The sequence below is a fragment of the Scyliorhinus canicula genome, chromosome 7, assembly GCF_902713615.1.
Source record: "Scyliorhinus canicula chromosome 7, sScyCan1.1, whole genome shotgun sequence".
Taxonomy (NCBI): Eukaryota; Metazoa; Chordata; class Chondrichthyes; order Carcharhiniformes; family Scyliorhinidae; genus Scyliorhinus; species Scyliorhinus canicula.
Genome location: NC_052152.1, coordinates 55,581,047 through 55,607,695, shown reverse-complemented (window position 1 = coordinate 55,607,695; position 26,649 = coordinate 55,581,047). Strand labels below are relative to the sequence as shown.

The following is a 26,649-nucleotide window of genomic DNA, read 5'->3' as shown; positions in this document are numbered from 1 at the left end:
GAACCTTCATCCTTCTCTTGCCACCACTCCAAAGTGCTGATTCAGTTTCAATCCATTCTTAACAATTACTAGTAGGTAGACGCCAATGTCTAGCAGTTTCATTTTGTTTTAAATCACTGAAGAATTCTTTTCTACTTATAGCTGGACTGTATGGATCATTTTTGACCGAGTACAATGTTCAAAAATATGTAATGTGAATTTACTTGCAAACATAACACTGGGTATTTTAAAATGCTACACATTTGTGAATTCAGCAATGACTTCTGGATAATTTCTTGGCTTGCCCATTATTGCTTATATATTTAAAAGGCTCAGCACATTAAATGGCAATTTTCTACAAAACTAAATTTATTAACTTGTAAGCACAGAGCAAAATAATGAATTAAATGGAAAAAAAATCATATCTAATTTCTAGGATAGATTTTAAAGCAAACAGCAACCTGAAATATTAGGATGTAGTGAGGAGCCTTCATGGGTGAAATGGTCAGAGGCAGGCTGTGAAGAAGATTTCTTTGCCAGATCTTGCTGTTTCTGTTGTTCAGCCTTCAAAAGTCTCAGTTGCTGTAGACGTTTACTGACTAAACTTACCCCTGATGGTCGACTGGACTGAGCTCTTAATTCTGACACAGACAGAAACAGTTAATGACAGAAGCAAAAGGAAAGTCAGATGCAAGCAAAAGTCAAAAAAAAAAGGAAAAAAATCATTGGTATTTAAACATTTAGAATCAAAAGACAAAAGATCAGAAAGAATACCAGTGTTCCCTCAAACAATGATATTTGAATCTGGAGTCTAAGTGATGCTTTATGATCTAGGAAAACTGCAACTTGCTGCCAACTTGAGGAAGCATTTAACCAGATTTCCTGCCACAGGCACATATTAGAAGTGTGAACCGAAATTTTCTTTTGTGATTTTCTAGTACATTTCACGCATCATCTCTGTTACTTGCATGTATTGCTTTGGGGATGTTTCTGTCTGTCGGTCTTTGCATGGGGAAATTTCAAATATAAACGCTGATACAAAATTATGACTTGAAATCGGACAGCATGACATTTCAGAAGACTTAAATAAATACTGTGCCAAATAACACACTAGTCAGATTCTAGGTGGCGTCTAGAATGAAATTAATAAATTGTACTCAAGGAGTTCAATTAAATATCCATGGTCACATTCCCTAATATTAAAATGTTACTGTTTTAAAAAAAACATAAGACACTACATGTATTCTGATGACAACCAGCAGCCTCACACCATCTCCCTCAACCCACAACTGCCTCTTATGTGATGTTGCTTATTTGATATCCAGTAATCAGTGGCGTGCAGAGGTCTGGTGATGCCCGGGGCAAATCTTGATTGTATGCCCCAAAGACTCAAGTATAAGGCCTAATATACTGAGAAATATTATGAGAAAGGAAAACATTTTGAATATAACTTCCCGTACCAGCCTCCTGAACAGGCGCCGGAATGTGGCGACTAGGGGCTTTTCACAGTAACTTCAGTGAAGCCTACTTGTGACAATAAGTGATTTTCATTTCAATGTAGATGATGTTCTAAACCGCTGTGTGCAGAGAGCAGTGAATGGTCTCTCCCCAGTGTGAACTTGCTGGTGTCTCAGCAGTTGGGGTGAATGACTGAATCCCTTACCACACAGAGGGCAGGTCAATGGCTTCTCACCTGTATGAACTCACTGATGTCTCAGCAGGATGGATGGCTGAGTGAATCCCCTCCCACACACACTGCAGGTGAACGGCCTCTTCCCGGAGTGAACTCTCTGGTGTGTCAGCAGGTTGGTTAATTGAGAGAATCTCTTCCCACACACAGAGCAGGTGAACAGCCTCTCCCCAGAGTGAACTCGCTGGTGTGTCAGCAGTTGGGGTGAATGACTGAATCCCTAATCACACGCAGAACTGAGGGAGTGCTGCACTGTCAGAACAGCCTTCTTTCAAATAAGTTGTTAAACTGAGGCTCTGTCTGTCCCTATTAGGTGGATGTTGAAGATCCCACAGCCACTATTTTGAAGAAGAGCAGGGGAGTTACCCCAGTGTCCTGGTCAATACTAGGGGCTTTTCACAGTAACTTCATTTGAAGCCTACTTATGAAATGAAAATCGCTTATTGTCACATTCCGCATTCGCCACATTCCAGCGCCTGTTTGGGGAGGCTGTTACAGGAATCAAATCGTGCTGCTGGCTTGCCTTGGTCTGCTTTCAAAGCCAGCAATGTAGCCCTGTGCTAAACAGCCCCTGACAATAAGCGATTTTCATTTCATTTCATGTGTCAAATTGAGGGAGCAAAGGATGTCAATATTTTTAAGAGAGAGACCTGGGCCAAGCTTTCCAGAGTCTGAACCCTCCCTGGATTCACTTCCTTTCCCTTCAGTTGCTGCAAGTGACCAATTGATGGTCAGAATGAAAAAAGAAATGGAAAGGGGGAGAAAAGAAAGTGTTTTACTCACAGATGTTGGAGACAGGAGGAAGATTCCGTCGGTGTGAAAGCTCAATTATCACTCACACAAAGCCTGCGCTCTGAGTCATTGGTCAACATCTCAGCACGCAGATCAGGGGGCGGGGCCTTTCCCTGCATGTGAGGAGCTCTGATTGGCTGGAGAACCACAGTACCTCCGGTCCTCAATCTTTTTTCATTGGTCAACATCTCAGCACGCAGATCAGGGGCGGGGCCTTTCCCTGCATGTGAGGAGCTCCCCCTTCCTTGGACATGCGCAGTCCCGGGCCGCCCGCCCGCGCGGCAGATAGAGCGGTTTCCCCACCGCGGGGGAGTCTGGGAGCGCAGTCACCTCACCCTGACACAAGGTACATGTCGGTAGTCACTGGATTTGATTGTGACGCCCCCCCCCCCCCCCCTTAGCAAAACAATTTGTTAAATTCAGGTGGAAACATTTAGGCATCTGGGTGACATTGGGGAGAGCAATAGCCTCTGATTGATGCCCCCATCCAATGGATGCCCGGGGCCAACGCACCGTCGGCTCCCCCCTCTGCACGCCACTGCCAGTAATGGGCAAGAGGAAATTTCTTCTTACTAAGTATTGTAAAGTCCGAAGCTACATTTTATGGTCTCTGCCTTGAGCTCTGTTCCCACCCTCTCCCTGTTCACTGCCCGAGGATGACCCAGACGACTCACAACCATCGCATACCATCTGCCCCCAAGATGAGTTTCCAATCACATCCACTACATTACCAAGACCAGCCATTTCTGCATCGCTAGATCCCACCCGGTTTCAGCTCCTATGAACCAAAACCCATGTCCATACTTTAGTTACCACCAGACTCATCTGTTCCAATGATCTCCTGACTAGCATCCCTCCTTGAATTCTCTGCAAACTTTAAATTATCCAAAAAACTTTGCCACCTGTATCGTATCCTCACATTAAATCCTGTTCACCTGTGCTCACTGACTTACACTGGCTCCTGGACTGGTAACACCTCAATTTAAAAATATGCAGCTCCTTTTTCAATTCCCTCCAAAGCCTCATCTCTCATTTCTGAAACCATCTCCTGCCTTAAAAACCTCCAAGATTTCTGTGCTCCTCCAATTCTAGCCTCTTAAGCAACCCTAATTTTTATTCACCTCATTGTTTGTGGCCATGCCCTCAGTTGCCTAGGCCCCAAATTCTGGAAGCCCAGTCCTAAACCTCTCGTCTTTAAAACACTCCTTAGAACTTAGCACTTTGAATAAAGTTTTGGTTCCCTATCCAAATATCCCTATGTGGCTGGGTGTCAATATTGGAAGCGCCTTGGGATATTTACCACATTAAAGATGCGGTCAAAATGCAAGCAATCATTGTTGTTGTTGTTAACCTCCCATCCAAAGCCAAAAAAAGGCATTTCAAATGCTATATAAAATAAAAAATTAAGCATGGATATATCTAGTCTTTCCTTTGAAAAGTTGCTTAGACTAATTATTTGGATGAATGAGTAGGCTATTCAGCTCCTCGAACTTGTTCCGGGGGACAAGGTGGTCAAGAAGCTTATGGAATGCTTTCCTTCAGTGGATGAGATAATTGAGTGGAAAAGTAGGGATGTAATGATGGAACTGGATAAAATGCTGTTTAGGCCACAGCTGGAGTTGTGTACAGTTCTGGTTACCACATTACAGGAAGAACATATTTGCTCTGGAGAAAGTGCATAGGAGATTTACCCAAATACTGCAGGAGCTTGAAAACTGCAGATATGAGGGCAGATTAGATAGGCTAGGAAGGTTTTTCTAAGAAGAGAAGAGACTAAGGAGTAAGCTAATTGAGGTCTACAATGTTGAGGAGCCTAGATAGGGGAAGACAGGAAAGACTTCACTCCCGCGAGCGTGCACAGGATGGGGGAGGAATAGTGTGGGCGAGGAAGGGAGGGGGGTAAAAGAGAGCATGAGGAAGGAAGTGGGGAAAGAGCATGTGAGGCAGGGAAGGAGGGAAAGAGCGTGGGGAGGGAGGGTAGGAGAGCTCACAGCCGTGCTTTGCTCCTCTTGCTGCTTGTGGGAAACCGGAAACATTTCTAGTGTCCATGTGTGCAGGAAGTGTCTCCAGCTACAGATCCTGGACGCCCGGGTTCCGTAGCTGGAGCGGTGGCTAGGAACACTGTGGATCATCCGGTAGGCGGAGAGTGTAGTGGATATCACCTACAGAGTTTATCACACCGCCATCTCAGACTACATTGGCAGGAAGGAAATGTGTGACCACCAGGCAGTGCAAAAGAGCTAGACGGTCAGTGCAGCAACTTACTGTGGCCATTCCCCTGAAAAACACATGTACTGCTTTGGATACTGTTGAGGGGAATGACTTCTCAGGAGAAAGCAGCAACAACCAAATTCGTTGCACTACAGTTTGTTCTGCTACAGAGGGGAGGAGTGAAAAGTGTCGGAATGCAATAGTTCTGGGGGATTCAATTGTAAAGGGAATAGATGGGCGTTTCTGTGGCCACCAACGGGACTCCAGGATCGTATGTTTCCCTCCTTGGTGCTAGGGTCAAGGATGTCTTGGAATGGTTACAGGACAATCTGGAGGGGGAGGGTGAACTGTCAGTGGTCGCAGTACACATTGGTACAAACGATAGAGGTAAAAAAGGGGATGAAGGCTTAACAGCAGAATTTAGGGAGTTAGGAAGAAAGTTGATAAATCGTACCTCAAAGGGTAGAGATCTCAGGATTACTATTTGTGCCATGTGCTAGTCAGAATAGAAATGTCAGGATATATCGGATGAATACGTGGCTGAAGAGATGGTGTGAAGGGGAGGGTTGCAGATTCCCGGGGCATTGAAACTGGTTATGGGGGAGGTGGGGTTTACAAACTGGACGGGTTACACCTGGGCAGCACTGTGACTGATGTCCTAGCCGGAGGTATTTGCTAGAGTGCCTGGGGAGGGTTTAAACTAAAAAGGCAGAGGGATGGAAATCTATGCAAGGAGTCCGAGGAAGAGGAGAGAGTGTAAAATATTAGGAGCGGGACAAGCAATATTAAAAAGTCAAGCTTAAAGGCTTTGTGCCTTAACATGCAGAGAATTTGCAATAAAGTGGATGAACTAATCGCACAAATAGATGTAAACAGGTATAATATAATTGGGATTACGGCTGCAGGGCGACCAACGATGGAAACTGAACATCCAGGGGTATTCAGTATTTAAGAAGGTCAGACATAAAGGAAAAGGCAGTGGAGTTGCAGTGCTCGTTAAAGAAAGGATATTAGCTCCGGCAATATGGAATCTGCATGGGTGGATCAGAGAAACAACAAAGGGCAAAAATCATTAGTGACCATTCGATACAGACCCACAAACTGTAGTGGTGATGTTGGGAATGACACTAACAGAAAATTGGAGATGCGTGCAATAAAGGAACAAACTATGAGCAATTTTAATCTATATATAGATTGGGCAAATCAAATTGGCCACAATTCCTTAGGATTGGCCACAATTCCTTAGGGGAGGAATTCCTGGAATGTATACAGGATGGTTTTCTGGACCAATACATTGAGGAACCAACTAGAGAACAGGCCATCCTAGACTGGGTACTGTGTACTGTGTAATGAGAATGGAATCATTGGCAAACTAGTTGCGCGAGACCCGTTGGGGATTAGCGACCATAATATGATAGAATTGCTCATGGAGAGTGAAGTAGTTGATTCTGAGACTAGGGGCCTGAATCTTAATAAAGGAAACTACAATGATATGAGATGTGAGTTGGCTATGATCGTTTGGGAAATATTACTGAAAAGGATGACTGTGGATAGGCAATGACAAACATTCAAGGAACGCATGGGGGAACTGCAACAATTGTTTATTCCTGTTTGGCACAAAAGTGAAATGGGAAAGGTGGGCAGTCTATGGCTTACAATGGAGTATAAAGACAGGAAGATGCACGCAAATTAGCCAAAAAAGATGCAGGTCTGAGGATTGGGAGCAGTTTAGAATTCAGCAAAGAAGAACTAATTAAGAAGGGGAAAATAGAGTACGGCAGTAAGCTTGCTGGGAACATAAAAACTGACTGTAGAAGTTTCTATAGGTACGTGAAGAGAAAAAGATTGGTGAAGACACTTACAGTCAGAAACAGGGGAATTTATAATGGGGAGCAAAGAAATGGCTGAGCAACTAAATACATACTTTGGTTTTGTCATCACAAATGAGGACACAAATATCAGAAATGTTGGGGAATACAGGGTTTAGTGAGAGGGAGGAACTGAAGGTGATCAATAGAAGTAGAGAAATGATGTTGAGGAAATTGATGGGATTGAAGGCGGACAAATCCCAGGCCTGATAATCTACATCCCAGAGTATTTACAAAAGTGGCTCTAGAAATAGTGGATGCATTGGTGGTCATATTCCAAGATTCTATAGACTCTGGAAGAGTTCCTGCAGATTGGAGGGTAGCTAATGGAACTCCACTATTTAAAAAGGTAGAGAGAATATAGGGACTTATAAACCAGTAAGCCCGACATCGGTATGGGGAAAATTCTAGGATCTATCATCAAAGATTTTATAACAGAGCACTTAGAAAGCAGTGGCAGGATTGAACAGAGTCAGCATGGATTTATGAAGGGGAAATTATGCTTGCCAAAACTACTGGAATTCTTCGAGGATGTAACCTGTATAGATGATGAGGGGAAGCCAGTGGATGTGGTTTATTTGGACTTCCAGAAAGCTTTTGACAAAGTCTTGCATAAGAGATTAGTGTGTAAAATTAAAGCGCATGGGATTAGGGGTAGTGTATTGACATGGATAGAAAACTGGTTGGCTGACAAGTCACAGTAGAATTAATAGGTCTTTTTCAAATTGGCAAGCAGTGTCTAGTGGGGTACCACAGGGATTGGTGTAGGGACCCCAGCTATTCACAATATATACACTAATTCCACAAAATGGGGGAACAAATTGTAATATCTCCAAATTTTCAGATGACAGAAGTTGGGTGGGAGGTAAGCTGTATGGAGGATGCAGAGATCCTTCAGTGTGATTTGGACAAGTTGTGTGAGTGGGCAAATGATTGGCAGATGCAGTATAATTTGGATAAATTCGAAGTTATCCACTTTGGTAGCAAAAACGGGGAGGCAGACTATTATCTGAATGGCCATAAATTAGGAAGGGGAATGTGCAACGAGACCTAGGTGGCTTTGCACACCCATCACTGAATGCAAGCATGCAAGTACAGCAGGCGGTAAAGAAGGCAAATGGTATGCTGGCTTTCACTGTACAGGAGCAAGGATGTCTTGCTGCAATTATACAGGACCTTGGTGAGACCACACTTGGAATATTGTGTGCAGTTTTGGTCTCCTTATCGGAGGAATTATGTTCATATTTTAGAGGGAGTGCAGTGAAGGTTTACCAGACTGATTCCTGGGATAGTAGGACGGATGTATGAGATGAAACCGAGTCTGTTACAATTTATAGGTTTCTACAATCCTAATAGGACTCGACAGGATAGATGCAAGAACCATGTTCCCAATGGTGAGGTTATCTAGAACCAGGGGTCACAGTCTGAGGATATGGGGTAGACTATTTAGGACAGGGATGAGAAAAATTTTCATCACAGAGTGGTGAGCCTGTGGAATTTGTTACCATAGAAGTAGTGGAGGCCAAATTTTCAGATGACACAAAGCTGGGTGGGAGGTAAGCTGTATGGAGGATAAAGAGATCCTTCGGTGTGATTTGGACAAGTTTTCAAGAACCAGTTAGATATAGCACTTGGGATTAAGGAGATCATAGGATATAAGAAAGGGGAGGGAAGGTGGAATTAGGTGTTGAGTTGGATGATCAGCCATGATTATAATGAATGGTGGAGAAAGCTGGAAGGACTTATTTTCTATGTTTCCATACCCACTCGCACAGTTGGTGAGGGTGAGCGAATAAGCACCCTGAAGCTGTGAATGAACCATTATGTTTTTAAAAAGATCAATTTATTCCCATGACATTTTTTTTGCTCAGCATGTTGTTTGTTATCATACCTCAAGCTTCTTTTTTTAAATTCAAGTTTAATGTTGTGGCAAACATTATCTTTTCAAAATTTGCTCACTCCTCCCTCGAGTGAGAAAAAAACTAAAATGTGGCCCTCTATGCGCAAAGGTTAGGCATGCCTGGTCTACACTATGCTGATAGCCTGTCAGGTGTACTAGTTAACTTGTTTGCAAGTATTATTGCAGAAAATTTGAAGTGGATATATCAAGCTAACTTCCTGTACTCAAATGTCTGTAGGTGCACTAGACAGAACACATAGTCAGGCAGTTGCCACAGCCATGCCTCGTCGTAGAACCGTCTACTAATTCAGCACAAGGAGGAACTAGGTCATCCCCATTTGCAGAGGGTATTGACAGCCATCCCACATTACTTCCACGTCTCACTTCTGTAGTTAGACGTACATGACTAGGAAGCAGAAAGCATCCATCATACACTGTACTAAAGAAGGAACACGTCCTCTTCTCACTTATGTAGTTTGAAGTACAGGACTAGGAAGCAGAAAGCATCTATGACACTTTACATGAGGATAAACACACCAAACATGCACACACCACATATTGTTATGATTGAAGCTACCTATTTAGATTACATACTTTACATAATTCAGATAGACAATGCCAAAAATAATTTGCACTACGGAAAAAGATGATCTATGATCTATTATCCAACAAAGGCATTATATGAAATCCAAACTAACAGAAAGTGGAGAAGAGCAAGGAAGCTTTTTAAAAAATGGTTGTTTTAGTTCAATTAAAGAAACAAAAATAAAATCAACTTGTAGTTCAGCCATCAACGGCTCCCATTTTGCACTCACCAAAACAAAAACTTTTGTCGCTTTCAGATTAGTAATATTTAGCAAATGTTTCAGCATTCTCATATTGAACAAATGGATGGGGTACCATACTACAGATCCACACACTTGAACTGGATTACAGCACACAATAATACATGCAAGGATTTTCTTCAATGAAAACAATTCAATTTATACAGAACGTAGGGTTAAAAGCGGTGCACATCAACAACATTGGCATCTTATTAGCTTTACAATTGCTAGCCTTTTGAAACTATTGTTTTACCTTAGCAAAAATGTCTTGCCTGTTTCATGACTACACTAATATAATTAATCCTCTATGTGATTTGATATTATACAGAAAAGATTCATGCTTTATAGAACTGTTAATCTGTCCAAAAATGATTTGCATCACTATCATACTGTTTTATTAGCCGTCAGCAAGGCTTTTAGCTTCAACAGAAAGGAAAGGATGAGGAGAAACATGTTGAATTTGGTCTGTTGAAAAATGCTGAATTTAAATTCAGAGAAGCATTAATATTACCCTCAATTTCCCATTCTATTTCTGCTGATCACAGCAAAAAAAAAGGCATTTTCAATTATTTTTCCAAATTAGCTTTGCACTTTTTTGGTCATATACATCTGAAAGTAAACTGGATATGAAGCCACAAATAAATTGTTCCACCATTTATTGGGTATGCTGGTGTAATATTAACAAATTATAAGTCACATCTCTATTGTAATGCAATTTAAAAATCACGAAAGATTATCAATGCAGAATTTCAATATTTCTAACAGTAATACAAGCCACTAATTTCAAAACTGCTGCTTTATAAAAATTTACCCCATGCCTAGAGCTTTCACAACAAACAGCCATGTATATAATGGCCCAGTATGTCTTCCATCAACTTGTGCCATTCCTCTCCACTTGCAGTGTGCCACATAAGAGGTATTTATTCATAAGTCTAAAGCTAGAATATGAACATGAATCCAATGCTCTTGAAGGATTAAAACATCTTCACTTTCACAAGTATAGGCATTTGATTTTTGGGTAATGTTGAGAAGGAAGCCAAATACAAACTGAAATTCGAATTGCATACATCAAGCTCTTGGAAAAATAGTTGGTAGATTAAGGAAGATTTATCCATGCTATTATCAAGCATTTACAGCCATGTGTTTTCTTACCCGATTGTGGGGGATTGTCAGTTGACTGAGGCGTGCGCTTATGTTCACCATCAGGTGAAGACAGGAGAGAAGTGGAAGAGGAATCAGCAGTTGAGGAGGATGCTGATGGAACCCGAGCGGAAACGGTGGAGGAAGATGAAGACTGAGGCAGCTGATCAGCAGGAGGATCAACGTCCATTGTAGCGTCTCCGGTTTCTTCTTGGACAACTGGTGTGGCTGAATCTGATGCTTCTGGTCTACCAGTGTTTCCTGTCATGTGAGAGTAACGAGAGTACTTTCAAATCCAAATTCCAACAGATTTTCACTCGCATAATGTTTCCCATTAAAGTGAGAAAAGCCTGTGTAAATGTTTTTTTTTAATTTTGGGAATTACACCGATCTCCTGGAGGGGAAGAAAAAGTAACTACTTATAAATTATCACTTCTTGTTTGCCGTGTGGAGCTGCAACCTCATGCTAAAATTACTGGTGCAAGTTATATTTTAGAGGGTTGAAAATTTTAAACAAATTTCACTTTGGGGAAATACTTTCACATATTCGGCTTTTCATCTGACAAATGAATTAGTGTTAGAACACAAACCCCGTTAACTTTGCTATCCATTTATTGGGTATGCTGGTGTAATATGACAGTCAAGAGGTGAGCAGTCGCACACGAGATGGCTCCCGCCTAGGGATTTAGATTTTTGGCCATGTCTGCCCAATTATCGGGTTATTTTGGGGAAGAAATTGGTACAATTCAACAGAAATAGATCCCCTCTGGCGAGTGACGTCTGATGGGAACAACATAAGGCAAGATCAGGCAAAGGATCTTAATCCGATTCAGAAGTCTCTCGAGCCTCAGTCGGGGAGATATTGGCTGAGGTCTCTGTGTCGCATTGCCCCCTCAGCGGACAACCGAGGTTGGTGGACTTCTTGTTGGGTGAATTTAGGAAACACCGACAAGAGGTTGCTGAGGATCTGATGAATGTGATGAGGGGCTGTAGCACCTATTTGTGCAATCTTGGACAGGTTGGATCAATGGATGGAAGAACAGAGAGCGACGATTATGGTGGAGGAAACGCTCACTGATCACAGTGATCATATTGTCTCTTTGGAGGCAGAGGTGCCATTGATGGCAGAGGTGTGAAAGGCGTTAATGGGAAAGGTCGATGACCCGGAGAATCACTCCAGACAGCAGAATTCAAGAATTATCGGGCTGCATGAGATGGGCCTAAGAAAGACAATCGAGAGGAGAGAGTATGGGGGTATCCGATTAGAATGTATCAGGATGTCGGGATACAGTTGGCAAGGGTGCGTGTTGCGTTTAATAAGACCAAGGCGACAATACAAGAGCAAAGTGCATTTTGGGATGGTGTATCCGGCTCATCTCCGGGTTACCTTCAGAGACAGAGGGCGCAATCTAATGGATGCGCTGCGCCCGAAAGATGGCGTGGCATGGCCAGTAGATCCCTGATTTGAAGAGGTGGGATGCCCTTCCTCTGACCTTTTCAGGAAAAGTTCAGACGGTAAGGATGAATATTCTCCCAAGATCTTTGTTTTTGTTCAAGTGTGTCTCAGTCTTTCTTTCTAAGGCTTTTTTTGATAGTGTCAATAAGTTAATACCTTTTAGTACATCAAATTACAACTGGCAATGATTCCAGCAGAAGGAGAATACAAGTCTGTGCAAATATCATTGACAGTTGTTGACAACCCTTTTATCCTCCAAAAGGAATTTCAGGGGATGGCTGCTAGGGGACAAAGTAGACATGTGGCTACACATGTGGCGGACACCATTCCCTGCATCTCCAACACGCTTGATCAACGCAGGTACAAAATACATGCATACAACCACCAGGAGCATTATAAAGCAGCATAAAAGAATTCCAAATTGTTACGTGAAATAAGCCTAGGTATATCCTGAAAGTTAACTTCCAATATTACAATTAGGCCTGAAATGAGCCCTCCCCTGTCTTTAGTTGTATTACCATTTAATGGGGTGTAATAAATAATTCACGTAGGAAAGACAACATTTGTTCCCTTTTTAACATATTCACTCACTGCTGGATCATATCTGTAATAGGTTTAAAGTCTTCTTTCTAATCATTACAAAGTGGTTGTTTTGTTTTGAATTCCTTGTTCTTCCTCATTAGAGTCAAAGCAGAAATCTTTTGACCAGCCTTTTGTTCCAGTGAATAGTCTAACACTATATTGCATAATAGCAATTATCCCTTTTTGGTTTTGTTTAAATTTATAATGGAATGGAACGGAACCAAAAACATTTCTTTGACTAAGTGATAAAGAAAGCATGGCACGATAAGAAGCAGTTTACTGAAAATATGCATTTACCAGAATATTTTATCATGTATTCATACTAAGTTTTCAGCATTGCACGATGATATGCAAGTGGTGCAATATCCTCATGAGGCACATACATACAACATACCTCGGGATCGTGATCTTCCCCTTCCTCTTACGTTTCCTTGTGCATTTTCACTGGCTTCTTCAAACCACCGGGACAACATGTCTGACATGCGTTGCATTAGTGACACATTAGGACTCTGTTCTCCTGAAAAAAAAAACAATTTACAGATATCGCCTTAATAAATATTTGCATTTTGTGTATAAGCTTGAGGATTGAAAAGCAAATAAGTTTATTTTGCTCTGGTAAATTTTTAATGTATTTACAATTATTCAGTTTCATTAACACAACATACATTTTTTAGGATGTAGAGTTCTAGAATCATAATGGAGGCAGCATGGTAGCACAATTGCTTCACAGCTCCAGGGTCCCAGGTTCGATTCCCAGCTTGGGTCACTGTCTGTGTGGAGTCTGCACATTCTCCCCGTGGCTGCATGGGTTTCCTCCGGGTGCTCTAGTTTCCTCCCACAGTGCAAAGATGCGCAGGTTAGGTGGACTGCCCATGCTAAATTGCCCTTAGTGTCCGAAAAAGTTAAGTGGGGTTACTAGGTTATGGGGATAGGGTAGAGGCATGGGCTTAGGTACGGTGCTCTTTCCAAGGGCCGGTGCAGACCCGATGAGCCGAATGGCCTCTTTCTGCACTGTAAATTCTATGATGATGATATAGCACAGGAAGTTATTCAATCAAATGTACTTGTGCCAGCTCTGTAAAAGATATCCTGATAATCCCACTCCCCTGCTCTTCCCACAATTCACTTTTGAAAGTTAACCAAAGTATGTAATTATGAGTTACTATATACTGTCATGTGAGAGTACCTTTAAGAAATTGTGTTTTTTAATAAAATAGTTGTGGGTGTACCTTTAAGAAATAGGTGTTTATTAGATAGCTGCAGTGATGTCAGAGTGTGGGTGGAGCTAGGCTGTCGGTCTGCTTTTACTTTCACTTTGGGCTGTTTGCTACAGGGTGTGCTTTAGTTTCGTTTTGAGAGCTGGATAGCTGCAGGCAAAGCAAGGAGCTGTAGAAGGATAAGGATCTCTCTGCAAACTAACGACTGTCTCCAGATCAATTGGGTGATTTCAAAGTGCTGACTGCTCTCAGTAGTGAATTTAAACCTGATCTCTGTGTTAAAAAGGGTCTTTTGTCTAATGGATGTTAATAAGAAAAGATTAAGATTTACTTATAGAATATTGTATCTGTGGGGAGGATTGGTGTTGTTGTTGTTAAGAAGTTTACTGTGGATTTATAAAGTGTTAACTGGTTTCATAAATAAACACTGTTTTAATTTAAAAGTACTGTTCTGTAGCATCACACCTGCAGAGTGGGCCTGTGTGCTCCCCATAACCACAATCTATTAAAAGTTGTGGGTCAGGTGGACTCCATGATACACTTTGGGGTTCTCTAAATCCTGGCCCATAACAATACATAAATATTTAGGAACTGAAGGAGCAATTTCAAAATATGCTGAGGATTATGGGTGGAGGCAAGGAAAAATATGGCAAATTGTGACAGACCATGAAAACACAAGACACAGTTAGATTGGCAGGAGATGCAAATAAAATAAAGTAATATATTTTTGAAAGCAAGAATAGAGAAAGGAAATAAATGGCTAATAAATATTTTAAAGAATTAGAGGTGCAGAGAGACCTTGGTGTGAAAATACACAGGTTATTAAAGTCAAAAGCACAACATGGAGTAGTTGGTAATGGAATGAGGTGGAAACAGATTGAGGTAATGGGAATTTAATGAGTAGAAAATAGGTGCAATGGGGAAGGAAGTGCTAAGTAAATTGAAGTGAATATTACACAAAAATAATATAAATGTTAACATAGCACAAGATAACTAAACAAAAAAAGTGGATCATTTCAGCAAGTTGTGGGAGTTTTGGCCACCAGGTGTCAGCTCTACAGGTGCGATTTAACACAAAAGTCCAGTTTTAGGCAAGCATAGGAGGTCATTCTCGGAGCCTGCAGTGCTGAGAACGACCCCGCTATCAAACGGGTCTTGTGTGGAGCAAATGTTACTTGCCACTTGTTAGACCAAGCTGGAATATTTTCCAGATCTTGCTGTATTTGGACATGGAGCGCTTCAGTATCTGAAGAGTTGTGAATTGTGCAATCATCAGTGAACATTCCCACTTCTGACCTTATGATGGAAGGAAGGTCACTGATGAAGCAGCTGAAGTGGTTGGGTCTAGGACATAGCCTTGAAGAGCTCCTGCAGCGATGTCGTGGAACTGAGATTATGATCTCCAACCATGACAACCATCTTCCTTTGTGGAAGGTAAGACTCTACCCAGCACAGATTTTCCCCCCGATTCCTATGGACTTCAGTTTTGCAAGGGTTCCCTGATGCCATATTCAGTTAAATGATGTTCTGATGTCAAGGGCAGTGACTCCCATCACACTTCTGGAGTTCAGCACTTTTGTCCACGTTTGAGCCAAGGCTGTAATGAGGTCAGAAGCAGATTGACTCTGGCAGACCCAAAACGGAGCATCAATGAGCAGGTGATTGTGAAGCAAGTGCCGCTTGATAATCATGATTGCTAACTCTGTCCATCATTTTGCTGGGGGGGGGGGGGCTCCTGTGAAAAGAGCCAATCAATGGGCTCCCTAAAATCTTCTGGCTACTAAAACACAAGGGAAACATTCAGGCAATTGAGGAAATGGAGTGCATAGCTATGAGGCTCATCCCTAATACCTCGGATTGGAGGAAAGACTTGCCACAAAGTGGGTTGTTTAGGTTTGAAAGGAGTGACTGGGAGAGGACCATACAAAAAGGTAAAAATTAATTTGTAGGTATAAAATAACCCAATGTTCGAATGTAAGAAACAGAAGACAAAGAATAGATCAAAACTGGTAAAGTCAATTTGCAACAGATGTTACGTCCAAGCAACAATCAACATTTGGAAGTGTATTCTAAGTAGGGTAATTCAGGATCCAGTTAGATGATGTGATAAGATGAGCATCAAGCATATTTCCACTGGATTGATCAACTAAAACATGCCAAAAGCTCCCCACTAATCCACATTCATCCTGTGGTATTTAACAAAGAAAATAATTGTCAGATTCTTGCACTGCCTTTAAATACTCAGCTGCACAATTTAGAAAATAGTTCAACAACGTGCTGTCACTTGTACATGGATCAGATGCGAGTTTGTACTTCTCACCGACAGAACTATTCACGACATATACACAGCGTGCCAAGTACATACAAGGAATAGGTGAATACTTGCAGTGAGCAGTGAATCAAAATCATTTGGGGATTTACAAAATATTTGTAAACCATTTGAACAAAGCCGAAGTACCTGAACAACATCTAAATGCAACTACTAGCTTGTAACATACTTGAAGTTTTGCCAGTCAATACAATTAACTTAAAATCTACAAGTTTATTTCAAACAGCATGGAGTTAAATCCAATCCTTTTTGTTTTCTATTAATTTTATACCATATTCAAACTCAGAAGTTCTGAAAAATCTGATACCTTTAGCAATCCAAACCTATACAATTAGGATTGTGTTGAACTCGCCACTCTAACAATTAAAGGTAATGTAGCCACAAAGTTCTTACCATCTCGTTCTCGCTCACTCTCAGGTCTAGCCCTAGGCCCGGTATCAGACCAATCCCCTCGAAGTCTCAGGCGTTTGACAGGTGGCTGCCGGATCTAGAAATAAATATAATGAATTTGGGTGAAAAGAAGTTTAAATTCTAGATTATAAAAATATAAACAATTGGTGATGATAATTAGCCATAGTCCTCGAACGACCAAAGGCATGTCTCTGTATTAAAGAAAGACAAGCGGCTATGTAGCTTGTGGGGTGTCAGCTTGCATGGAGCAAGGTAAGTGGGCAGTCCTCCATGAACTACCACAGCTGGTACAGGATTTAAACCCAAATCATTGATATCATTCTAAACCAGAGTCGAGCCAACTGAGCTAACTGATCTCAAAATAAACAATCGCTTTGGAATAAAGTCTAATATCAACTAGTGTGGAATGACCATTAAGCTACTTTAATACTCAAAAATCTGTAAGTAGTTTCTTAAAAAAGATGTGTGTTGGAAGTGAAATCTTGTACTATTTTCTGCACTTATTTTTGTATTTTCTTAAATTCAATACACCGTCCTTTTATGTAGAAGTAACACCTTTGATAAATAATGAAAATAAACGAGAATTTTTTTTCCATCTCACTGACTTAAATGAAAATGAATAATTTCAAAGAAAAGCTAGCCTAGACCTCTCCTTACAGATTAAAATGTATCAACCGTACAAGATGCTTACTTGAATTCAAAGCGAGCGAATAATGTTAAATTATACTGCATATGGAATTATACTGCATATGGAAATCAAGAATAGAGGAGAGAAGGAAGAAAGGGGGAGGAAAGGCCGATCATTAGTTTTTAGATAGTTTTGTAATAACTGTAAATAACATTTTTTCATCAAATTATGATAAGCAGCATCTATTGCCATGGCAATGTGATTTGACAGAAATAGTCACATTGGTGCTTGGGTTGAATGCAGTCCTAAAATGTTTTGATTTTTTTTCTTTTTTTAAAAAGCATTTTAAAATCTTATCCAACCCAAATCCACCTATTTTTTGGGAGTTGAATTCCCAGTATGTGTGCGCATGAACGAGCATCAGAGAAAGAATGTGCACATGTTCAACAAAGAATAACTATATGAAAGACAAAATGTGTGAGAAAAAATACATGTTGCACAACATAATTTTAAAAATGTACTATAAAACTGGGAAAATAAAACTAACTTAGATTTGGATATTTAAGCCTACTTTCCCTGCAGTAACATATATAGTATTAAGCGTTTAAGTATCAAGATTAACTTATGGTCAGTCACAGGTATGGGGACCCCACTTTTATTACTTATTTGCATCTCTAAATTGGATGGTAGAATTTCATTCATACACATAAACATAAGCATGAAGCTTTTATTACTCGCTTCCAACTGTCAGTGAATGTGTTAAAGATTGATGAGAGTTAATGGGGTAGCCAAATTTTTAAAATTGGGAGCTTAATAGTGGTAAAGCAGATTGGCTGATTTAAAAACAAATGGATGGTTTGAATTCAGAGAACAGGCTACGGTAAATGCTCACATTCTAGTGGTGTGCGAATGGCCATCTATAAAATGAGCAATATTAACGTTCAAAAGCTTATACCAGATATGCACTACAAAACAAACTTAAAATACTGCTATAAAAGCAGTATAATTGCGTACGGCTTTTAAGAGATGTATTTGTTCTAATACTTCCAATAGTGGTTTTATAAACAGAGTCTGAATCAATAATCACATGTTGCTGGCGTTGATCTTGGAAATGAGTTCACCTTGGCAAATGCACGCTAGGCATTTTGCAAGCACAGCTGACTAAGTTGGTACATGACCTTGCTGAAGCTATTGGGAATTCCATTAGAAGTCTGTAGTGCAACCAGTTTTAGTCCGTTGAGTACAGCAAAACAGCAACTTCGTAACATTTTAACAGCAATGCCATTCTATTGTACCACACTACGCAACAAATGGCACATGGTACAGACATGTAAACAAACATCAGCAGAAACATGCACTATTCTGTAATGCATATTAAGTTACCAGCTCTAAAGCGTGGTTTATAGATTGGCCTAATAAATATCCTACATTAGGGGTATTTGACTAAAGCTCAGATACTTGAAAACAGACAGATATACAAATTCTTTAAAACCTCCAGAACTCAAACAGGAAGGAAACACAAAGCTCAGCTTTGTGAGAGATCTTGGAGTGTTCTTTGATGCCTTCGGCCTTCTCGAGCAACATAAATTGTGTCATTATCCTGTGATTCTTCTATAATCCTAGATGTTATTCCCTTGCGATTAAGTTGTTGATTATTTATTGTCTTTTCTCCTGCAAGGGCATGCGAGTATGAGAAAGAGTGTCATTTGTTACCCTGTTCTAGCAAAAATCATATGGAGTTGATATGAAATATGCTCTGGCACAGTTTTACTTCTTTTTTGTCATTATGTTTTGTAATCTTTGTGGTTATGGGAAGGAAGTTTTTTGACAACCTTTATCTCGTTTACAATGATGATGAGTGGAGCCAGGGTGGGGTGATGGGTGAATAATGGAGGTGGAGTTGGAGGATAGGGTTACTCAAGTCAAGGTCAGTTGTGGGCAGCATGGTAGCACAGTTGCTTCACAGCTCCAGGGTTATAGGTTCAATTCTTGGCTTGGGTCACTTGGCTGCACGTTCTCCCCATGTTTGCGTAGGCTTCCTCCGGGTGCTCCGGTTTCCTCCCACAGTCCAGAGATGTGCAAGTTAGGTGGATTGGCCATGATAAATTGCCCTTAGTGTCCCAAAAAAGGTTAGGTGTGGTTATTGGAAGAGGATGGAGGCGAGGGCTTAAGGGAGGTGCTCTTTCCAAGGGCCGAATGGCCGTCTTCTGCACTGTAAGCTCCCCCCTCCCGTATACTGATTCCTTTGTGTTGGGAGGTGCTGGGCTAGGCCAGATCCAGTGCTATGGTTGGCATCCTGTTGCCCCCTGGAGCTTGGGATGCCTTTTCTTGAAGGTGCCCATTAGGGATGTCGCCCCCCGCCCCCCGTGGGAATCTTTTGTTGGCTGAGTGAGCAGTTTGTTCTCTTCCTCATTAAATGGGTGATCGGCATGTATACGGAGCTAGGGTCGGGCCCTGATCCTTTGTTATCCTGCAGTTGACTTCTGGTAGCTCCTTTTCCTCCATGTTTTTCTTGAGAGGCCCCGAAGGCTTGATCATAATCCGAACATGTTGTTGTCAGTCTCTCCGTACAAATGTATGGAATGATGTTGGTTCTGTACTGAGTCTGAGACTGGGTTAAGTTGCATTGTGTGGTTATATATGTAATTCTCTTTTAAAACTGGGTTTCTTTGCGTTATTTTCTTTTGTAAGAATCCAAGATTGGTTCCTGTATGGGTGCAGATGGGTTTGGTATCTAAGGAGAGCTGACTGTGGTGTGTCATTGGTTCATTTGATACTGCTAGAGTTAGGGAGATACATATTGCTACATGCCTCAACGTGGCACGGAAAATGTATCCTGAACTCTCATGGTAATTTGAGCAGCCACATCGTGGGAGGGTGTGTACCATTATACCAAGTTTTCATGGCTTCATCCTGTTTCTCCCTTGTTCTTTGATGGGGCTTACAGAGGCATTTAGACATGTCTAATGAGGTAATGAGCTAGCTATAATGTTGTTCTTCTGTTCCACTCTATTCATGTACGTTCAGCCGTTTTGTTCCTGGCTTACTGCGATCTATTTTATTTTGTAATTTTGTTGCATTGTTTGCACAAATATAAACTTTAATAAACATACTTTTAAAAAAAGGACTCGATGCTTACAAATTACACCAAAATCTGTTGCACTGTAAACTGATAAAACTGAATGATAGCCACTCTTATAATAAATATTAGCTTTCAACAACAGCATCTAATGGTCAAAGTGCAACCAGCTAACTGAACAGATGCTGCTTAAAGCAAAGCACCCAAATATTTTATAAAACTTAAACACTACATGCCAAATTTTGTTTGCAGCCGTTAAGAACAGTATTCAAAATTAATAATCACCAGCTTTCTCAACATTTCTTCAAAAATTTGACTTAGTGTGGCTCACAAATTAGATTGAAACACTATGTTTGGTCAAATCTCACTCACTCCACTAGAAAGATTTAAAAGGAAATATTTTATCAAGGTGAACATAGTTCTACAGATAAAATAATGTATATTTATATATAGCAGCCATAATGTGGAAATAAATCCCAAAGCACCACATGGTTAAAAACAGATAGCATGTAGTAGAAAATAATTGGAAGAGGTGACTAGCTTTCCAGCTTGTGGTTAAATGAGATCTGGTTTCTAGATGACGGTCATGCAGTCTAAAAGTGATCCTTGAAACTTCGAAGATATTCAGATCAGAGACAACAAGGTTGTGGTGTCTCTGCAAGTGATCTCTAATGGGGGATTTTTGAGAGGGAGATTCACTTAGGGGGGTCCTGGTGAAAAACAGCCATTACCCTGGTGTACATCACTCAACTGCACCCATAGAAGTTGGCATTTCAGTTTTGAACTGATACTGGTGAGAACTGCTGATGGTACCCCAAATGGAAACTTTACAGATAGATGGAGTACGGTTGGTTCTTTAGGTGACAGGACTGGACTAGAAATCTAATCATATTAAAAGTGCTACACATTGATTAATACATGGTCCTATTTGTATTTTCCTTGGGATTGAGGTAATTGGCATTGATTGTCCATCTCCAATTGCATGACAGCATTGGGATTGAGGTAATTGGCATTTGTTGTCCATCTCTAAATGCATAACAGCATTTATTGTCCATCTCCAATTTTTCATGGTGGTGAGCTGCCTATCAACTTTTCTTTGGTAGGATGATACAATGTATGCCATTTCTGAGAGCATATTGCTGTGGGTCTGGAGTCACACTTAATCCAAATCAGTTAGGGATGGCAGATTTTCTCCCTCGAAAGGCATTAGTGAACTAAATAGGTTTTTAAACAAGAATTCTGTAGATTCATGAATAGTAATGAGACGAGCATTTTATTCAAAATTTATTAATCAAATTTAACTTCTCCAGCTGCCGTGATGAAATTAGATGGCACGACTTCCGATGGCGACTATGCTGTGGACTTCCTGTGGCGACTATGCTGTGAACAGTCGCACATTTAACAGCTCCTGCTCTTGGCGGTTTTTTTGACGGCTTTTAAGCTGGATTTTCGCGGAAATTCTTTCTAACATAAGTGGATAAAAGTGAGAGGAGGAGAAGGCGACCCCTATCCTGTGGAATTACACTCAAAGTAATCGTAAAAAAAGGAATCAAAAGTTGGTTGTAAGTGAGGATCTGAGTTTGGTGGCTACAATGGCAGAGAAGCGAGATCCGGCCCCATCGGCTCAATGGTTGATGGATTGACTGGTTACATACCTGGATGAGAAGTTCGCCTGGCACCTTAAGGAGTGTGCGGAGGACCTGATCAAGGTGGTAGCCTCTATTAAGGAGGCTGTTGACCGGACAGAGGTGACAGTGACGGCCCAGGGTCAGTCGATCCAAAAGCTCCAGGAACAGGCGACGAAACAAGAGGAGCAGTCCACTGGGATGGCACTGCAAATTGGCATTCTACAGGATCGGCAAAAGTAGCTGCTGGAAAAGGTGGAAGACCTGGAGAATCGTTTCCGCAGGCAGAAAGTTCGGATCGTCGGTCTGCCAGAATGAAAGGAAGGATCGGATGCTGGTGCATATATGGTGAAGATGTTCGAGGGGGGTAGAGTGTTCAACAGGCCGTTGGAGGTGGACCATGCCCAAATGGCACTTATGCCCAAGCCCCAGGGTCGTGAGCCCCCAAAGGCGTTGGTGGTGAGGCTGCACCGATTCCTGGACAAAGAGCGCATCATGAGATGGGCTAGGGAGATGAAACGGTTCGTATGGGAAGAAGCCGAGATCCTGGTTTACCAAGACTTGGGAGCAGAACTTGATAAGAGGAGGGCGAGTTTTAATAAAGTTAAAGCAGCCCTGTATATGAAGGGAATAAAGTTTGGACTGCTCTACCCAGCCCGTCTTTGGGTAACCTACGAGGAACGGGATCTATGGGCGGAATTCTCTGACCCCCCGCAGGGTCGGGAAATCACCCGGGGCCTTCGTAAATCCTGCTCCCGCCATGGCCGGAATTCTCCGCCACCCGGGAATCTGCGGGGGCGGGAATCGTGCCCCGCCGGTCAGCGGGTCCCCCGTGGCGATTCTCCGGCTAGCGATGGGCCGAAGTCCCGCCGCTGGCAGGCCTCTCCCGCCGACGTGGTTTAAACCACCTCTGGTGCCGGCGGTGCGAGAGGGCCCCGGGGTCCTGGGGTGGGCGGTGTGGGGCGATCGGACCCTGGGGGGGTGTCCCCATGGTGGCCTGGCCCGCGATCGGGGCCCACCGATCGGCGGGTGGGCCTGTGCCGTGGGGGCACTCTTTTTCTTCAGCCGCCGCCACGGCCTCCACCGTGGCGGAGGCGGAAGGGAACCCCTCCACCGTGCATGCGCCGGTGGTGACGTCAGTGGCCGCTGATGCTCTCGCGCATGCGCGGACACACGCCGACCAGGCCTTTCGGCCAGCCCCGACAGCAGTTGGCGGGGCGTGAAAGGCCGTTATCGCCAGTCGGCGGAGCGGGAGCCACTCCGGTGCGGGCCTAGCCCCTAAAGGTGCGGAGAATTCCGGAGTGGTTCTCGCCATAGGGGAGAATCCCGGCCCATATTTTGGCTCGCATCCCCACTCTGGGCCTTCGGATTATTAGCTCACTAACATTACCAATATGCTATCCCCCTCCAACCAAACTCTGTAGCACTGTAAACTGCTAAAATATCTCATTATTACATATCTAGATGAAAATTAATTTATTAACAAATATTACTTCAGTTATATAGGCTGTTTACAATATTAAATTAAACTGTTAAAGAAATAGTTTGCAAGAGATTATGGAAAGAACTGTAAAAAAGTCCGTATAGAGATTTCCTTTGCATCCACAATGCTTCTTTTACAAGGAAAATATGTGCATACTTGCAAGCTTTAGATACAAGTATTGCAACTTTTAACACAATCTTAGGAAACTTCATAGATAAAATTGTTTCTACCATAATTTATCATTTCATTTTCTTCATACATTTTTAATACCTCAGATACTCGTTAAAATATTTACCTTTGGTTTGTGACAACCAAACTTGAAATCAATGTTTAATTAATTGATAAACATACCAACTTTTTTGACACATTAGTCTCTGTCCTAAATACTAGGAAATCACCTACCTCTGGCTCTCTTCTCTCATCTGCTGAAGGGAGTTTAAGCTCGCGACCCTGATCATCATTGGGATCAAAAAGATAAATGTAGTCTGAGGAATAACTAACAAGAATTTCTTGTCCGTCATTACTGTAACAGAGAGATGTAACTCGACATGATTTGTTGGTAAGATGTGGTGGTAAAAATCTTGCACACATTCCAGTAGTTGATCGAGTATTGTAACTACCTGCAAATAAATAAAGATCCGTTTACAGAACTGAAGGCATCCATTTGATCCAATCTTTAATTTACTAAAGAGCTGTTCACGGTGTCTCATTTCTTCTCCCCACACTATTTGTGTCTTCAAATGTTTAAAATTTAAAAACTTTCCTTTTGGAAACATTTATTGGTTTCTACTTCACCCACTATTACTAGTACTGCATTCCCTGTTCTACATCTTTCATTTCTAATTCTGGCTTATCCATTCATAATCAGAGTATCTCCAGCAATGGTTTTTTTTCTTGCTCCAGCATTATTAACTCCCCAGATCTACATTCTACCCCTTGGACAACGTTGTTAGCTTGCATGGGATCAGATTCCGAGTGTACAATGCTGTCATACAGCTCTAATTTTCAACCACCCTGTCAACTCTTGTGCTATCTGACTGCTTGCCAGACATTCAGTCTTGATTGAGCCAAAACATTGGTGGAGTAAAAGGCAAATGTTTTGGCCCCCAGCATAAGTTCATGCCCTTGCGCCCATCCACTGTCAGGCTGAAATAAAGGGCGGAATTCTCCGCTCCTGGGAAAAATCGGGAAGGCCGTCGTGAACTCGGCCGAGTTTCACGACAGCCTCGGAGGCCGCTCCTCTCACCGTATTCACCCCCACCCGGGGGACTAGGAGCGGCGCTCCGAGAATGACGCGACGGCGGCGCCTATGTGACGTCAGCTGCGCATGCGCAGGTTGGTCGGCTCCAACCCACGCATGCGCGGCTGACGTCACGACGGCTGAAACCCGCGCATGCGCAGTGGCCGTCTTCCCCTCCGCTGCCCCGCAAGACGTGGCGGCTTGATCTTGCGGGGCGGCGGAGCGGAAAGAGTGCATCCCTTTGAGACACCGGCCCGACGATCGGTGGGCACCGATCGCGGGCCAGTCCCCTCCTGAGCACGGCCGTGGTGCTTACTCCCCTCTCTACCCCCCACAAGCTTCAAACGGGCCTTTGGCGCCCATGTTCACGACGGCAGCGGCCAGGTGTGGTTGCCGCCGTCGTGAACCGGTCGGGAACGTCAGGCCACTCGGCCCATCCGGGTCAGAGAATCACCGTTCGCCGTGAAAAACGGCGAGCGGCGATTCTTCAGAGTGGGGGGTGGGAGAATCGCGGGGGGCGTGAAATGAGTCACCCGGCCCTCCCGCGATTCTCCCACCCGGAGTGGGGAGCGGAGAATCGCGCCAAAACTATTTGCAACCATGGTGCGCTATTTGAGCCCAGGCCGAGTTTCTGACAGTATATCCTTTCCATCATCAAGACGGCCTATTTCCACCTCAGTATTATCACACAGCTTCAACCTCATCTCAACCTATCTAGTGCCAAAATCCTAATCCAGGCGTTTGTCACCTCAATCAATTGCAATGCCCTCCTGGCAAGCCTCACACCAGCTGTATACTTCAGCTCATTCAATACCCTCTGCTTTAATCCAATCCAAACTAAGCCCTGCACAATGATAACCTCTGTCCTTCCATCTCTTCAAACTCAATCTAACAATCTTACTTTTACGTTTAAATTCCTTCCAGGTCCTTTCCCTCCGAACTCTGTAATTTCCTCCAGCCCGACAACTATCCCACACTCTGCTTTTCTAGCTCTGGCCTCTTGGGATTCACCACTTCATCCCATTATTTGCAACTATCTCTGCAGCCACACTCTGGAATTCCCTCCCCAAATCCTTTTCCTCCTCATCTCACTCACCTCCATTCCCATCTAAAACCAAATAACCAGCTTCCGGTGGCGCTCGCGAGCAGAGTGGCTGCATCGGGTAGAGGCTCTTGCCGGTCCGCGATTTGTTGGACTTTTTCGGGGGTTTCCCCGTGGTTCTTTCTTCCCACGAAAGGGGAAGGGTTTCTTCGGCCTTTGGGGCCTGAGGGACAGGTGTCGGGTCGGTCCGATTTGGAGCCGGTGACCGGAGCGGGAGGCATCCGTGGATGCGTGGGCAGAGCTTGACACGAGGCGACGCAATCGAGGTGGCAGGCCCGAGTCCAGAACACAATGTAGAGGGGGACTAGAGCATACTAGGTGGCTCCCACTGAAAATGGACCTTTTGAGGTGTTTGAAGTCCGGTCCCCGGAGGAAGAGATTTCCTGAATTTGGAATTTTGGGGGCAAAGTTATTTTCGGATTGAAGAAAGAAAGAAGAAATAATAAGTCGTTAGAGGATGCGAAAAGCAGCTAGGAGAAGAAGGAAGAAAACCTGGGTTCGCTGTTGAATGAGAAGGCCAGCAAAAGCGCTGACAAGATGGCGGATGCCAGACCGCATGGGTGTATCAGCACTACTTACGGTGGAGAAGATGACCGAGGTGATGCCGGTGGAGCTGGAAAAGCAGTTTGCGAGGCATATGGAGGCTTTGAGGAAGGAGACAGCGGTCGCATTGAAATCGTTGGTGGAGGAGGCAATCGCCCCGGTGATGGTAGCAGTGGCGAAGACATCGGCCAAGGTGAAAGAGCAGGGCGAGAAGATGAAGTGGAGGAAACCGTGGCGCAGCACAGCGACCAGCTCATCTCGATGGGGGACGAGCTGCGGAGGGTGGTGAAGGTCAACAGAGGACTCCGAGCAAAGCTCGAGAACTTGGAGAACCGCTCAAGGCAGCACAATTTGAGAATTGTGGGCTTGCCCGAAGGGACAGAGGGCCCAAGGCCAACAGAGTACTTTGCTAAGAAGTTGGCGGAGCTGATTTGGGAGGTTGAGAACTCCTCCCAGTACGAACTGGACCGAGCTCATCGATGATTAAGGCCGAAGCCCAAGGTGAATGAGCCGCCAAGAGCAGTAATTATCTGCTTCCATAAGTACTGCA

General features: G+C 43.0%; 1 protein-coding gene across 4 annotated transcripts in view; it reads right to left on the bottom strand.

The window, feature by feature from the left end:
• The window catches only part of dcaf6 (ddb1 and cul4 associated factor 6), a 191,470-nt gene that overhangs the window by 89,335 nt on the left and 75,486 nt on the right, over positions 1-26,649 (bottom strand). For 2 of the 4 annotated variants that reach the window (XM_038802065.1, XM_038802066.1), the window contains exons 7-11: positions 23,617-23,834; positions 16,382-16,475; positions 12,837-12,959; positions 10,417-10,665; positions 441-620 (exon numbers count right to left, since the gene is read on the bottom strand). In XM_038802065.1, coding sequence (XP_038657993.1) covers positions 441-620; positions 10,417-10,665; positions 12,837-12,959; positions 16,382-16,475; positions 23,617-23,834 — 864 coding nt within the window. The remainder of the gene's footprint in view (positions 1-440; positions 621-10,416; positions 10,666-12,836; positions 12,960-16,381; positions 16,476-23,616; positions 23,835-26,649) is intronic. The other 2 variants (XM_038802067.1, XM_038802069.1) reach the window with 1 other exon arrangement.